The 16557-nt window shown below is 37.9% G+C and overlaps 1 protein-coding gene across 1 annotated transcript in view; it reads left to right on the top strand.

The window, feature by feature from the left end:
* The window catches only part of KCTD8 (potassium channel tetramerization domain containing 8), a 171546-nt gene extending 156375 nt beyond the window's left edge, over positions 1 to 15171 (top strand). The window contains exon 2 of the mRNA XM_081161715.1: positions 13820 to 15171. Within this exon, the coding sequence (XP_081017841.1) occupies positions 13820 to 14280 (461 nt within the window). The 3' untranslated portion in view covers positions 14281 to 15171. The remainder of the gene's footprint in view (positions 1 to 13819) is intronic.
* The last annotated feature ends 1386 nt before the right edge of the window (positions 15172 to 16557 follow it).

The raw sequence follows: 16557 nt of genomic DNA, 5'->3' as shown, positions 1-16557 counted from the left end.
GTAATTCTACATCATCTTATATATTTTTCTAATTACTTTTACTCTGTAGATTTTATAGTAGGATTTACATCTTAAATATATAATTTTTCTTTAAACCATGTTTGTGTCTTGACCTGTACCTATCCAATCAATCTAAGAGGATTTTGGTGTGTGTTTTTTAATTTTTAAATCCACAAAAAAAGACATTGTAGAAAATACTGCCACATAAGCATTTGAAATGGGAAAATCTTAGGTCTGATAAATTGAGGTTGCTTGGCTAATAGCCTGTGGACACAGACAATAGTAAGGTGAAGGACTGGGGTGGGGCCAGGGGCTGGGTGGAGGGGGACAGGGGAGCAAATGGGGGGCATCTGTAATACTGTCAACAATATATATATAAATTTTTAGAAGTTAAGTGATTTGGTTCTAATTATAGTCACAAGTTACTGAGTTAGAAAGCACAGTCCACATTTTCATATGTTTAACCTTTTCAATTTATTTTTGTAAAAGTAGCCAGAGATGGTATAAAATAATCCTCTATTGCAAATGTTCTAAGGCAGTTCTAACACTGAGGTACAGTTGAGCACTTTTATCCCCAAATTTTTATAGATATGCATCTCGGTTTAATTTTATCAGGGATTAAAATTCATGATTAATCTTAGCTCTGGTTCAGCATTTCAGAGAAGGCGGCTTAAACACCATGATCAGGGTTTTTGAGGCAGTGTCTCTCAGAGCTTAACTCACATAAACTCTGAAGTCTGACAGACCTACCTTTGAATCTGTCTCTTCCAGATGTGACCTGTCAAGTTACATCACCTTTCTAAGCCTCGGTTTCCTCATGTGTCACATAGGCATCGTAGGCACTAGACTTTGTAAAGTTATTGTGAGAGCTAAATGTGCTGCTACGCATATTGCACTTAGCATGGTCCCTGGCCCATAGTAAGTGTTCAATAAATGTTCCTTATTACAACCTGGTACTCACTTGGTAAAAATATGAGCTAAGTAAAACTGTCTTGGTTGCATTACTACATTTGTGTCTCTAAACTCATCTCCTGTAACTAGTGGCTACACAGAAAAAGATGACACAAAGTGACACGTTGCCCTGGGATGGTGTGAAACACTTATTTTACTAAAAAAATCTTGATTTCTGTATTTAACCACTTACATAATAAAGTATATAATGTGTGTGTGTGTGTGTGTGTGTGTGCGTGTGTGTTCTTATTCTAGGGCTATAATAGTGCCTTCGCCAACCTGGTCACAGGTTCTAAGGCAAGGACAGGGGCACATGTCCCTGTAAGTAGAATAAAAGTCAATCCCCAGGATTTCTTAAATTATATATTTTTATTATAATGATTTGCTCGCAAATACACAGATTATATTTTTTGTGCCTGACTCACTCGAACTTTTCCCAGCTTTTCTGACCATTAACTTAAAATGTGCATAAAAATGTAAGTTTATGCATTAAGCACTAAGTGTTAGAGTTCTCCCATGACAAATACAACTAACACGTCATTCAGCTTGCTTCAGGAAGAGAGGTTTCTGTTATATTTCAATGTCATTTGCACCTAATAAAATATCTAAACATGTTTGTGAAAAGAATTTTTCTGATGAAATTAATATTTTATTTGTTCTAAATACCTGCCTAACAGGTGAAGCTGGCCAGAGGGCCTACTGAGACAGACCCCAAACATGTGAGAACTCCCTTTCAGCTCTCACTCTCTTCTACTGGAGTTGGGGCTAGGAGACTTAGTCGCCTGCAGCCACATCTGAGAGCTTTTTGGCCAGGCATGTAAAGGCTTTCTCTTTTTTCCCCCATCAACAGTTCAAAGTATCCCGGGGGGTTTCTGTTATTGAACTACCCAGATTACTTGCATCCCAACCCTCATTCTTGCCCCAGGCTATGGGGCTGGATTGGAAAGGTTTTATGATTGGACCAGTTTAGGCTATAAAGTGACTCCTGTAGCCTAGGGCTTGGGGTTTGTTACATAAGATAGATAGTGGCATCAAGTATATTCTCACACACATACCAGCCAATAAAGAATTTACTCCATGTATATCATAAGTATGGTACAAAATGGAAATCAACCTATCATTTGCATAGGTGGAGAACTGAAGACAAGAATTCATGTGGCATTTAGGATAATGTATCTCCAATTTGGCTTGAATGGAGGGTGGAAGGAATAGAAAATGAGTCTTAAGAGTTTAAAATGGGACTATGCCATGGAAAGCTTTGTTTATGGGGCTAAGAGATTTGAATAAGTTTCTGAAAGCCATTAACATTTTCTGAGAACAGGTACTATAATAAGAGCCATGTTTCATGATATGTAACTGGGCTCTTAGTATAGATAGTAGGAGATAGTGATTAGAGATAAAAAGATCTCTAGAAGGCCATTGCAACAGAGCCAGTTGGAGGTTAGAAAGCCATTGCAATGGATTCAGTAAGAGTTACTGAAGATCATAACCATGAGGGTGAAAACTGATGATGAGGGAAATGATTGAGACACTGTCAAAGAACACTTAAGATTGGGTAGCTGTTCATATGAGGAGGGGAGCAATAGAGAGGTAGGAATAGGAACAGTGAAAATGACTCTAAGATTTCAAATCTGTTGATTAATAATTGTGGTGCTTTTATAAATAGAAAACATGAAAGGAGGAACTGTTTTATAGGGAAAAGAATAGGCAGTAATTTTTTGGAATATGGTATTTGAAGTTTAGAAAATGTCCAGAAAGCAGTAAAATCATGAGGCTTGGAACTTCAAGGAATGACCAGGTGCTAGACATGTGGGTGGAATCAGTTATAGATAAAAGACAGTTCTATGATTACATATATATAAAATGTGTGTGTGTGTGTGTGTGTGTGAGTGTGTCTTTGTAGAACTAGAGAGAAGTGCATGTTCTAGAGAAGTGCATTCTTAATAACTATGTCTAGTTATTAAGAATAATATTGTGTTCACTTATTTAAGGTGGCATAACCCAACATCTACCAAGGAGCAGACATTAGACTAAATAAACTTGTTTTAGTTTCCAGTGGCTGCTGTAACAAATGGTGCTAAAACAACAGAGATGTATTTGCTTCCAGTTCTGGAGGCCCAAAGTCCTAAGTCACTTTTGCTGGCTGAAATCATTGTGTCAACAGGACCACACTGCATCCAGAGGCTCTAGGAGAAACTCTGTCACTTGCCTGTTCAGCTTCGGTGGTTGCCGACATTCCTTGATTTGTAGCTGCGTCACTCCAGGGGACTCTGTGGTCACATTGCTTCTTCTTCCTCTCTGTGTATCAAATCTCCCTCCAACTTCCTCTTACAAGGATACTTTTGGTTGATTGGGGTCCAACCAGTAAATCCAGAATAATTTCAAGATCTAAAAATCCCTAATTACCTGCAAATACTTTGTCATAGAAGGCGACATTATAGTTTTCAGGGATCATGACCTGATATATTTTCTGAGGCCACTACTGCAAGACTCCTCCTCATTACATAACTTTACTTAAAGCAACTCTAGGAGGGAGGGTCCACATTTTCATTCCCTCTTAAGCAGAATAGGAAAAGGAGTCTAACGAACGCCTTTGGCATCGTTAGTAGGTGTCAGAACTTCACTTCAAGCACAGTTTTGCTGTTTGCAAAGGCTGAACATGTGTTCAAATGGTCACTCAACATGAGATTATACTCTGCTGTGAGCATATAGGTTTCTATTTGGTACTCACTGTAGTGACTGTGCCCCGAGCTGCCTCCATAATGGGCCCACTTTTGTAAATCTCAAAGTGAAAAGAGGTGGCACTCACGTTAAGTAGTCTGACAGCTATAAAAAGTGGCATCTTGCTGACCTTGTTGGGAGCACTTGAAAACATTTATTGGTAGGCAGGCACTCAAGAGCTGAAGAGATCTGACAAATAATAGTCCCCTCAACTATGACTTTCTGCCTGCAATTGCTGCTGCTCCTTGAACCCCAGAGTATTAGCCTGTTTTGTGTGTGTCTGTGTGTGTCTTTTGCCTCCTTACCATCTCTGCATCCCTGTTGTCAACAAGCCTTTTTCTCAGGCCTAAGACAGCTGCTTAGTATTTTGTAATAGGCAACAATAATTTACAACCAGCATGGTTTTATGTTCACATAAATTTGTTCTACACAGCACATCATAAGTGCACCCCTAATTTGTATTTACAGAACGCTTTTTTTTCCCCCTCCCAGAGCCATCACTCATGTTGTAGATACAAATTCTCATTAATCTTTGCCGAGCACCATGTAGGTTTTCTGATTCACAGTTTATGGATGTGCAACAGGTACGAGTAGGTTTATGTTCACAAATTTGAAAAACAGAAAAATTATCCCTTTCATATAATATGTGCCTGTAAAAGGGTGGTCATTAGAAAGTCTGTGGCAAAACAAACACACACACACACACAAAACCTCTGACAATATCAATAATAATCAGTGGTAGATTTGGGAGTGGAAACTTGGGAATGAGCACATCTTCATTCCAGGGTTTAAAAGGGGCCTGAGCATCTGTATGGAGTTTTGTGGGGTTTTTTGTCTGTTTCTTTGTTTTGTTTTTAAACACACCAAAAAAAGGGTGAATGCGCCACAGAATCCTGGCTCCCATGAGTGAAATGTGGAGATCAGGTTTAAATGTTGACCACTTGCAAGGAGTCTGTAACCATTTTGCATGTGCTAAGGCTTCTGAAAAGACAAGTGAACACCTAATACTTTTTCTACTAGAAATATTTAGGCACAAGTATCAGGTAGTCACTTAATCACGTAAAGTAATCAGATAGTCGTGCAAGTGATGTGAAATTCTTCAGCAGATGAAATAAAATTGTTTTCATCATTATTTATGGTTCCCACATATTTTTTTATTTCATTTTAATAACCTCAAAGGGATAATATTAGGACCTTCCCGAAATAATATTGTCACTAACTAGATTGACTGTGAGGTGCTTATAGATCACTGCAGAAGGCTCGTCTTCTCTCTCACTTTCTTGTTTTGTTTTGTTTTTTGTCCGCTTCTTTGTTTGCTTTCATTATACCCTGTAAGCTTAGTTATACTTGGGTTTATCTTTTTTGGTTCAAACAAAACAAACCACAAAAGAATTTCTTTGGGCCTAAAACAATTGCCTATGTGCTTAGACAGTCTTTAGTATATAACGCTAATTTCATTTAACGCAGTCAGTTACAGAATTGTTATGAGCCTCGTCTGGGAGGAGGTACTCCAGGAAATACAAAGATTAAAAATCCCCTCTATTCCATGGTGACTCGTGTAATCTGTATGCGTGTTTGTGTGTTTGTTTTATGGAGCAAAACACAGGGATGTAAGTTAAATTTAGTACAGAAATAACTATTATTAGACAAAATAAGCTTGATACTTTGAGATAGACTCAGACAAACTGCTATGGGTCATTAAGAGCATGAGAACTCACAAGAAATCACATCCAATGTAGGAATGAAAGAGTTTATATTGCAAGCGCCATGCAGAGCAGGCTTCGAAGGGCATGGAGGCAGGAAGAAATACAATCCAGATGGAGGGAAACAAGCAGAGGTAGAGCAAGGCATTCACCAGAAACAACAAGTGCATTTTGGCTGCTCTGTGGGGAATGCTGCAAGATGGGCTGTGGTGATAAAAGCCTGAGGACCGTCCTCAATGCCAAATGCGGCCTTCAAATTTCCTTTTGTGTGCAGAGGAACTCTTTAGAAGGGTTTTGTACAAGGGAGAGACTTGGAGGAATTAGACTGCAGGGATGTTTATTTGGCAGTGGTGTGGAGAATATTTTGAAATGAGACTAAATTGGAGTCAGAAACTGTTTAAGAGACACAGCAAGAAATAATGAGAAATTTCTTATAACTTGTGAACCTGGGAACAGAAGTGAAGGGCTAGATTCAAGAGCCACTGCAAGGTTAGAATTAACAAGACCTGGAAAGTAATTGGAAATAAAAGATGAATCCATTGGGTAGCCAAAGGTGACCTTGGATGTCCTCTACAGAAATAACTAACAGGAAGACACAGATGTTTAGAATGGGAGGAAGGTGATAAGATTACTTTTGAAAGCCTCCCCCATTATATGTTCCATTAAATGTATATTCTCTCGCATTTTTTACTAATGCTACATTTGCTCATTCCCTTTGTTAGTGTCTTTCACTCAGTGCAACAACAAATCAGCATCCTGAACTTTGTGATCAAGGAAACACAAGACCCAGTCTCTGCCCTCATTGAAATGATAACCTTTTTGAGGAAGAGAGGACACCAGATGTGTGACTTTGGGATGGACTTCTGCGTGGGCATGAGGGGAACAGTCTTACTGCTCGGTGCTCATTTAGCTGAAACTTAGTAACAACAGGTAGTGAATACTAAGTACCAAGTGAATGATAGTCAGTCGTAGATACTACAGGATGCACAGGAGTGGCGATCATTCCATTATTTTGGTTAAGCAATTACGATGATCTAAGCTTCATAATAGGCTAGAAAAACGTAGTTTCTGCCTTCAAGGCACTTACAGTTTAGGGCTGGGAGGCACATGTAAATAAATAAGTGCAATAAAAAGTGCACAAGTTCAAGGAAAATCAGAAGAGTGTGTTAGTGACCCATCATGTCAAAGTGAAAAAAGGAATACCACCATTTCTCTTTTTTAAAGTTACATTTCTTTACCTTTCCTTTCTCTGTCATTTCCCTTCATTCATACAAGTGGTTATGTAATAGTAGTAGAGACTATATAAAAATTAATTTTTATTTAGTCAATAGCCTTTTTATTCTAAGATGAATGCACTTTCTGTATGACTTTTAAATTACAATTTACTATGAAAATTTAACTGATAAATTAAAAATGATTTTAGTTCTCAGCTCACTCCAAACATAATTTCCTCCTGTTCCCTTCTTCATGTCCTATTCAAATCTCAGTTACAGCTGCATTCCTGTGCTTATCACCCTAAGCCTGCACTACCGGACATGAGGAAGAGTGTGTGTGTGTGTGTGTCTGTGTGTGTGTCCTTGCTCTCGTAACCAACACTAGGCCTGGTATATACTAGGTGCTCAGCAAATATTTATCTAACAAAAATGGAGTTTTTTCCCCTTTTGACTCAAGTGCTTAAAACTCAAAGGCATGTAGTGCTACTGTTTAAGACAGATTGATTCATCCTGTTCAAGTGCCACATAAACATTCACACACTACGGAGTTTAGTTTTCTTAAAGGTAATTTCCCTTCTAAGAATTGTGCCTGTTGCAGAAATATTTTACATGTCTGGTCTTTTTTATCATCACTAGGCAGGTAAAAAATTAAAATACAAGGTTTTCTCAAATGTGCAGTTGTTCACGTAGACTTTACTTGGAAATGCCTGTATAGCCAAGAAACAACATGGAAATACAATGCTGAAGCTGCCACACCCACAGCTACCTAGAGCCACATGTCTTTCTTTAAAGATGAAAATATTAACAATTAATTTCTGTTCTACACTATCCACTTAAAAGACATAGGAAATCTATTATTCCCTCCTTTTTATGTCAATGTAATATAACCCAGTGGAATTCATCGAAAGCTCTGTTTTACCCAATTTTACAAATTTTAGTCCATTGTCTTTTGATTTGCTTTATGTTGTTTAATGTAATGTTTTACTATGGCTTTTAATTCACATGTTTTAATAACTTAAAAAGAGCTTTTGTGTTTTATTTTCTCAAATAAGTTCCCTTTAGTACATGAAAATGTAATGCTTACTATCCTCTCAAATCTATTATAGAGAACTTTACAACAAAATTGCTTTGATAGCAAAATTGCTTTGACATTACCTCCTTTCTTATTATAGCCGTGTGACAGTATTACTATTCTTATTTTATTTTTAATAGATAAAAAACTGAGGCTGAAAATAGGTATTTTCAGCCTGCAATTCGTATGTTCATAAGCACCAAGTAGGGAACCAGAATTAAGCCGGAAGTATTTGTATTGCTCGTTCAGTCCTCTCAATATTTAGATAAACGTGCCACACGGTGGCCAAATAGCACTGGATCTTTATGCTGAATAGTAACAATTAACATTTTGAGCATTTTCACATGCAAGGCACTTCCTAAGGACTTTATATGTGTTGGCTCATGTAATCTTTGCCACAACTCTATGAAGTTTACACTTAAGGAAATCGAGGCCCAAAGAACATAAGTAATTTGCCCAAAAAATCACACCTAAGGAGCCGCTGGCCTAGGATCGGAGCCCAGCCGGTCGCTCTGTCTTGCTTCCAGCATCGTTCCTACCGCGGTCCTTGCTCACAGGAACAGATTTAATGCAACCATTGTGAGTCCAATGATGTCTCCTAGGACTGTTCTTCCTGTCAATGAACTTTAAAAAGTTATCCTTGAACCTGTAATTCTGTGAAGTACTTTAGTAGAAATCGAATTTGTTTCTCCATTCTAAGAGGTAATTTCTTTAATGGTAACTCTTTAATGTTTTATATTTACTATCTGATTAGAATTTTACTGCCTGGAAAATCCCTTCCTATGTGTTATATAATTTAGAACTGAAGAACTTTGTCACATTAATGAACTTAGAGGCCAGTCCCAAAATGTTAACCAACAAGGGCCAAATATTAGAGAGGTTACATGACCAGTATAAATGTACTTGGTAAGTGTCTGAGCCAAGCTCACACCCAGATCTTCCAAGGCTCTTTCCTCACCGAGGAAAAATATGAACATAATAAATGAGTATTACGTGTGTGTGCATGCTTGCTTGTACTGACTGTGCTTTAAAAATTAATTGTGGAGCAGCAGGACCTAGGCAGCTGGCTTGCAGGCCTCCCAGGTAAGGCTATAATTCTCCCTTAAAAAAAGACTATCAACTCTTGCATGAAAATTTTAGTCTATATCATGGCAAACAGCCAAGTGAAAAGTAGAAGACTTAATTATGCAAATGCTTTTTTGAAAGTTTCTAGGTGTACGTATAAATAATTAACTCCTTTTACAATTTAAATCTTAAATAGGTATGAGATTTGCTCATTCACTGATTTTTTTGTTTAACATTTAGTGATGATTTTCTTTATGTGGTGGAGGAAAACCCAGCTGACAAAACCACCAAATCACTTTTTTTTCCCTTATACTAAGTCTGCTTGGTGCTCTGACTCAGAGGGCAAACTGATTTTAAGAAGATCATTTAGGTATACATTTGATTCTGTTACTAGCTGAAGAGACACAGAAGTTTCTGGAAATCAAGCTTCCTTGTATATGCAAGAATTAGTGTTATTAAAATAATGATTTATGTTGTGCATAAGGATTCCAAGTGGCTTTGGATCATGAATGGAATGATATAAATTTAAAGTTTTAAATTATCCCTGGAAGCCTACAATTAGCAGGCATCCACAAGAAAACTAAGCAACTAGAGAAATCATTATTTCCTTTGAATTAATGTGTTTTAAATTTTGTCATAAAAGCACATAAATAATTTTATTATTGTATCTTAGTTCCAATTTGAATCCATTAAATTACCAGTAATGATTGAAAGTGTTTTTAATCAAATAGCAATAATAATACATAATTTCTTACAGATTATCAAAAGTTTTGACATAAAAGGAGATTACTTGTTGCACCTACTGGTTTATACAGAAAACTATCACAGTATTCTACACACTGAAAGTGTGGACAAAATGAAGTTAAGCATTTTCCTTAAGTCATAATAGAGACATCTGAACCTGTTTGCTTTCCTGATTGGGAGTCCACCTTGCCTAAAATAGCTTATGAAATAGGAGTGAAAATAAATCATATATTTGTTAATTCTTGTTAATATCTGTACCTATTCTAAATTCTTTTTAAGAAAATAGAAGAAGCTGTTTAGATCATAGTAATTTCAGGTTCCCACCTCTGTTTTTTCATAGCATTTAAAGTCTACAGTGGAAGATATTCATATTTGCCCATGCATTTGAAACACTTAATGTTATAAAGCATCATAAAATAGCCTATGAGTGTCACCAGAGCATCTGCTGTGTGCCTCTTCCAGATCCTAGCGCAGAGCATGGCACATAGTGGTGCACAATACAGTTCTGTTGGCTGAACAGATGAATGTCTTCTCAAAGAAATCTTTCTTGATCTTACACTAGAAGCACAATTTATTTCCATCGCACATGTGTTGCATTCTATTGTCTTGGGGAATTTCTGCAGTGTGTGTGTGTGTGTGTGTGTGTGTGTGTGTGTGTGTGTTGGGTGCAGAGGCTTATTTCCAGGAATAAATTGCAATGCCATTAGGCATAATAACTGTATATAATTTATTTAGCTAAAGCATGGGATTTATAACTCTGTATTCTCCCTAGAGGATGTCATTAAGCCTTTCCTCACAGTAAATACAAACAAAATGAAGGATTTGTTTTTGTGTCGCCTGGTACAGTTGAGCCCTGAAAGGTTTGAGCTGCACAGGTCCACTTACACACATATTTTTTTCAATAAGTAGAAAAAATACTGAAAATATATTTGCCTTTCCTTATGATTTTCTTAATAACATTTTCTTTCCTATAGCTTACTTCATATGGTAAGAATACAGTATGTAATACATATAACATACAAAATATGTGTTAACCAATGGTGTTATCAGTAAGACTTCTGGTAAACAGTAGCTATTAGCAGTTAAGTTTGGAGGGTCAAAAGTTGTACATGGATTTTTGACTGTGTGTGGGGTGCCCCAAACCCCCACATTACTCAAGGGTCAACTGCGTCCTGTTTCTGTGCTGTCTTCCACTCCAATGTTATTTTTCTGCCTGGACATCTCTATTTAACATTCTACCCCCATGCCTATTAACATAAAATGATTTCTCATTACTCATTTATCCTTCAATGTAAATTGGTTTTCTCAGGTATTTGCAGTTTAATCTCTTAGTCGTTATTGGGAATGAAAGTTGTAGATTTTTCTTTAGGGATTTCTGGTTAAAGCAATGCAGAGAATTGGCAGAAAGGGTAAAAAACACTTGTTTATAACCCGTGTCATACGAGTCCTGTGGCAGACACAAAGTCCCTAGAGATGGGCCTGAACATCTGCACATTTAAAACAGTGACAGTGATCTACTCTGATTGTTCTGAATTGCTTTGCTAGATCCTTTGTATGGTATTTCATTTAATCGCAAAATAACCCAGCGAGGAAAGTCCAACTACCCATTTTGCAGATAACGGGATTGAAACTGAGAGGGGTTAAGTATCTCTCTCAAGGTCGTAAGGTTATTTGCTAGGAAGCTAGAATTTGATTCCAGGTCAGGACCTTTTTCAATATTATTGCCACTAAAATTTGGTATCACTAAAAACGGATCCTAGCCCAGCCGGAGCAGTGGTTGAGCGTCCACCCGTGAGCCAGGAGGCCGCGGTTCAGTTCCCGGTCAGGGCACAGGCCCGGGTTGCGGGCTCCATCCCCAGCAGGGGGCGGGCAGGAGGCAGCCGATCAATGACTCTCTCATCGCTGATGTTTCTCTCTCTCTCCCTCTCCCTTCCTCTCTCAGAAATCAATAAAATGGTATCTTTTAAGACTAACTGATCCTACAAGTAGCATACCCCTAGTCATCGGAGAGGATGGTTGGGGACCAGTGAGGGCTCGGGAAGAAAGGAAAAGCATATTGAACTGGGCGATTTGAAGACAGTTGGATCCTGACAGCGTACGTCAGTGCGGCCAACACGCTCGCGCCAGCTGCGGTGATGTGGTTAACACCTGTGGGCCCGAAGGCCTGAGCCTCGGTTTAGTGGCATCTGGGAGGGAGGGCGGCAGAGGGAGGCAGAGGGGAGGGAAAGTCGAGGAGGTGGCTTCGAGAGTCGCCCACCAGGGCTGTGCCTGTGGTCCAGGGAGGCAACCAGATCACAGAAAGCCTGGGGGAGGAGAGGAGGCATAGTCTTGCCAGTCTTTGTCATTGATTGAATCCAACTGAAAGCCAGAAAGCAAGGGGCCCTAAGGACATAGTTTGTGCCCACCCACCAAAAGGGACAAAGGGGGATTCAGAATGCCTCAGGAAAGTCAGCAGCAATAGTGCTGACTTCCCCCACCCCTCAGGCTCACCCCCATTCTCCTTCAGTAAATGACTGGCCTGGCCGAGACAGAAAAACAGCTGCTGCTTTTGTTTTCTTCAATCCATTGTTGCAAATACTTCTGGAATGTACTAGTGCATGTTAGTACTAAGCATTCATACGTATCAAGACCTGTTTTACGTTTACTATATTGCAGACAGAGCAGGTATGAAATAATGGTTAGGCCTTCCCTCAAATAGGTACATATTCTTTAATAAGGTGGGGCTGTTTTGGTTTTGGTTGGTTTAATTGGGGTATAGTTTACATACAGAAAAACTCACCCATTTTAGCTATGTAATTTTGTCAGTTTTCACAAATGTATACAATCCTGTAACTAACACGATAGTCAACATACAGGATATTTCCATCATTCCAAAAAGTTCCAAAGCTTTTTAAACCTTTAATCCAACCCAACTGAATTTTTCCTATCAACTTTTGTTTCTTCTGATTTTAAGTAGGAAAATTGATGTTAGCACCCAAATAGTAAGTCGCACATAGTAGGTGCTTTTCGTGAAAAGTATTTTTGTTGGTTGGTTTTCCTACCCTTCTGAGTGATATAAACTATACATATTGGTTATGAACTCATTGCATAAATAATAGGCTGAGGAAAGGCTCATAATTTTGGCTGCACATTGAAGTCACCTGGATCTATTAAATGACCCAGTGGCCAGGTGGCATCTCATTAAAGCAGGATGCCTTGGATTGAGACCAAAGCATCAATAATCTAAACATTCAGAATAATTCCGTATGTGGTTCAGGTTGAGACCCTATGAATTAGACCCAATTTTTTTGATCAACTCTGGCTGCACAGTAGAATCCCTGGGCAATTGCTTAAAAATACTGATGCGTTTTCCCCCATCCTGATTTATATAACTTGCTCATAAAAGTTGACCAAAGAAAAAAAATGAGATTTGGGTAACTTAATATTTCTGAATGGTTAGGCTTCAGTTAATCAAGGTTTTATTATAGTTCTGGGTATGTGGTAGTGTTCAATAAATGTTAAATAGATGTCCTAATCTCACAGCAGAGTCGAGGGGAATAAAATATGCTCTCTCTTGAAATAAACTGTTTGTGTGTTTGAAATAATTATCTGGGCAACCTCTCACTTTCTGAAAATTGTCCTCCTAGGTAATTTACTTCAAATGGTAAGCCTTATATTTTAAGAGAACACTATATTTCAGCTATATTTTTTTCACTATAATATTAGGCACATATATATCTTACAGCACTTGCTTAATTCTCCCCAAGGAAATACAGAGGAAATAAGATTAAAAGACTGAGGATAAGATTTAAACCATCCACCCCCTTGGAAGCATAAGTGATGCTACGGCACCTCTGGGCCTGGAGAATACTGCTACTGTGTAAAACTGAGCAATGGTGCTTTCTGCTTACATGGCAAAATATATACAGAATGAAAACCTAATGTCAGTAACTAGAACAGAAAAAACTAAGGGTCTAATGAAACAGTTACGGAATTGGCAAAATATTTACATATGCTATCGTTTGCAGATTTTAGGAAATAGTAACTAACAAAAATCTTTTAAACATAAAGTTATTGATGGCCCATTATGGCAGAAAGGCTCATTAGGCAAGCCTCCCAAACTTTACGTTATAAATAATTAACCAGCATGCTGTGTATTTTAATGTAGACTAACGGCACTAGGTATTGTATTTAATCCCTCAACAAACAGCATTTTTCTTAATATAAATGTTCCTGGTTTAAAACAAAACAAAAAATTATAAATTTCAGTTAGTTATAAAGTTCAATTAAAGCATTAGATCATTGATGCTTTGACCCCAATCCCTTCCCACTTCTTATTCAATTGTTCTACTCTTTTCTCTCCTTTTTAGGGCCACCTCAGAAAGTGGTGTCACCCAAACAAGAACATGAAGACAGGAAACATGAGAAAGTCACAGACAAAGGAAGTGAGAGCGGGACGTCCTGTAACGAGCTCTCCACTTCCAGCTGTGACAGCCATTCAGAGGCGAGCACCCCCCAGGACAACCCACCTAACGCCCAGCAGGCCACGGCTCCCCAGCCCAACACCCTAACACTGGATCGCCCTTCCAAAAAGGCGCCCGTGCAGTGGATGCCCCCCCCAGACAAACGCAGAAACAGTGAACTCTTTCAGACACTCATCAGCAAGTCCCGGGAAACGAATCTTTCCAAAAAGAAAGTCTGTGAGAAGCTCAGTGTAGAAGAAGAAATGAAGAAGTGTATTCAGGATTTTAAAAAAATCCACATTCCAGATTATTTCCCCGAGCGCAAACGCCAGTGGCAATCTGAACTGCTACAGAAGTATGGGTTATAGTAATTCTCGCCTTCCTGCAGTATTTCGATGACATCCAATGTTTACTACAGTGTCACTACCTGGCTGTGTCTTGACAATGGTCAGTGTGATTCTTGCTGCTCTTCTGTTTTGTGAACAGTGGATGTGGGACAGTATTTTCTTTCATTCTTTTTTTTTTTTTGCTGTTGTTGTTTTTGGAAATATTTAAAAACAGAAAACCAATAAATGTTGAATCAAAATGGTGTGTCTGATTCAAACCATTTTTCAAGAATGAAAGTAAAATGTGCATGACCAGGAAGCTTAGAATCTTGATTTTTGAACTGTGGTCAGCTGGATACGTGTCTCATTTTGTAACTCGCTAAAAATAAATCATCCTATCACTACAACTAAAATGATAATATGGACGAAGCAACATCAAGTAAAATGTTAGATGATGGTTTTGGGACCCGAATCCAAAACTGTTTAAATGTTAATGCAATAAAACAAGTATTATTTTTGCATGAGCACAATATTACAAATAAATCACAAGATGTGGGGAAGATCTGTTTGTTGCTTGGAAAGAAAACATATTACAAAAATGTAAAGAAAATAGTGTTTCAGGCAAAGCCTATAAATGTAAGCTGTGTAGGAGACTGAGTTTTGTTTGTTCTAGACCTGTGATTTTTTTGTGTATGTGTATGGTGTTCTGTATGTTAAGATGGTGTAAATATGCTTTATACTATTGTGTTATGGCACTGACATTCATCTATTAATGCTAGTCATGATTATTTCTGTGAAACAAGTCCTTACATCAGGCTGTGAAAATTGGTATAATGATGCTCTGAAAGATCCTACTATCATATTAATCAAAATAATGGAGGGAAATGATAAAGAGCTTTATGTATTTATTAAAAAAGGAAAATATATTAGAATTCCTTGACTTCTATTGACTCTTCTTTAAAAAATATTCAATGTTTACATTGTCTTCAGTTTTTCTTTAAAATCCCAAGCTAGAGAATCATCTGCTCAAAGTTAATGTTGAAAAATTAGAGGTTTAGTACAATTCAGAATGGAGCTAGAGTCGTGTCCTGATAGCCTTGGTATTGATTAATAAACCCTTAGCCCACAAGAGAAAAATACTTCATCTGAGAATGCACTAAAATTTTATTTTAGCTGACAATCAGATTGAAAGCCTGTCCAGAAACAATTGGGAAGTCACTTCTTACAAATTAAGAGACAAAAATGTCAACAGCAAGCTTAAAGGTCAGCCTGAATGATAAAAAATTTCTTCCTGGTTGCACATGTAGAAACATGTTTTCTTATCATAAGCCACACAATTTTTGCCTTACCATCTCCACCGAAAGAAATGCATAATATCATGAAATTTCATTTAAAAAAATAGGCCGAGAAAGGGTAAAAATATCTTCAAGAATTCTAGATCTCAGCCTCCTCTGTGGTTAGTTGGACTAGAAGCTGAGAAGCCCTGTGGATAATAGAGGGAGATAAGCATTATTAACTCAAAATTTTAAAATGTATATTCATTTTTGGATGTATTTTTAGATTTCTCATTCTACTAATATGTAAAATACCATCAACAATAGAATATTTATAAAAAACACCCAAATATATGACTTACTTTGAATTACCAATTAAGCTTTAAGGAAAGAGCTACTCTCAATATCTGCATTTCATTTTGGGAAGGTTGGCAGCCCCACCACGGATTGATGTAGCTGCAACACACTGGTTAAATGGATAGAGCTTGGTGGTTCAGTTGCCACAGTTCAAATACCACCCCTACCCTTTACGACCTGTGTGATTTTAGGGATACGGGGATAATAATATAGAGAAAATTTAAATTTTCTCTAGGTGATTGAAGTAAAGCATCACCACCATTTCTGGAAATGTAGAGAAAAGGAGAGGTGGTAGTCTTAGCAGAATCCAGGAACCAGGATTATCAGGTGGGGAATTTGGAGGAGAGAGAAATAGGCTCTCCAGTAAGAACTATAGCCCCTAAGGAGTCACAGTTCACTCTCAAAGATGCCCCAGAATTAAAGAGAGAGGGGGAAAATTATCTTAGCTTCTCACGTTCCAATTTCCCACCAATGCTTTCCATTTTCCCAGTATCAGTGGAAGCCTGTTGGCAAACGAGCCTAGGAAATGTAACTTGTAGAGGTGATCCCCTTCTGATACAAAGCCCAGCAGTGAAGGGTAGTGAATGGCTCTGAAAAATATCTCATACCCTGCTCTGTTTTTCCCCAACACAAAACTTCAAATAGAATCAGTCACAAGAATTTGGTCAATTAGGAATATTTCAGATTT

This window comes from Miniopterus schreibersii (assembly GCF_964146895.1).
Source record: "Miniopterus schreibersii genome assembly, chromosome: 1".
NCBI classification, from domain to species: Eukaryota; Metazoa; Chordata; class Mammalia; order Chiroptera; family Miniopteridae; genus Miniopterus; species Miniopterus schreibersii.
Note: the sequence above shows the minus strand (reverse complement) of the source record. Positions and strands in the feature narration are given on the sequence as shown.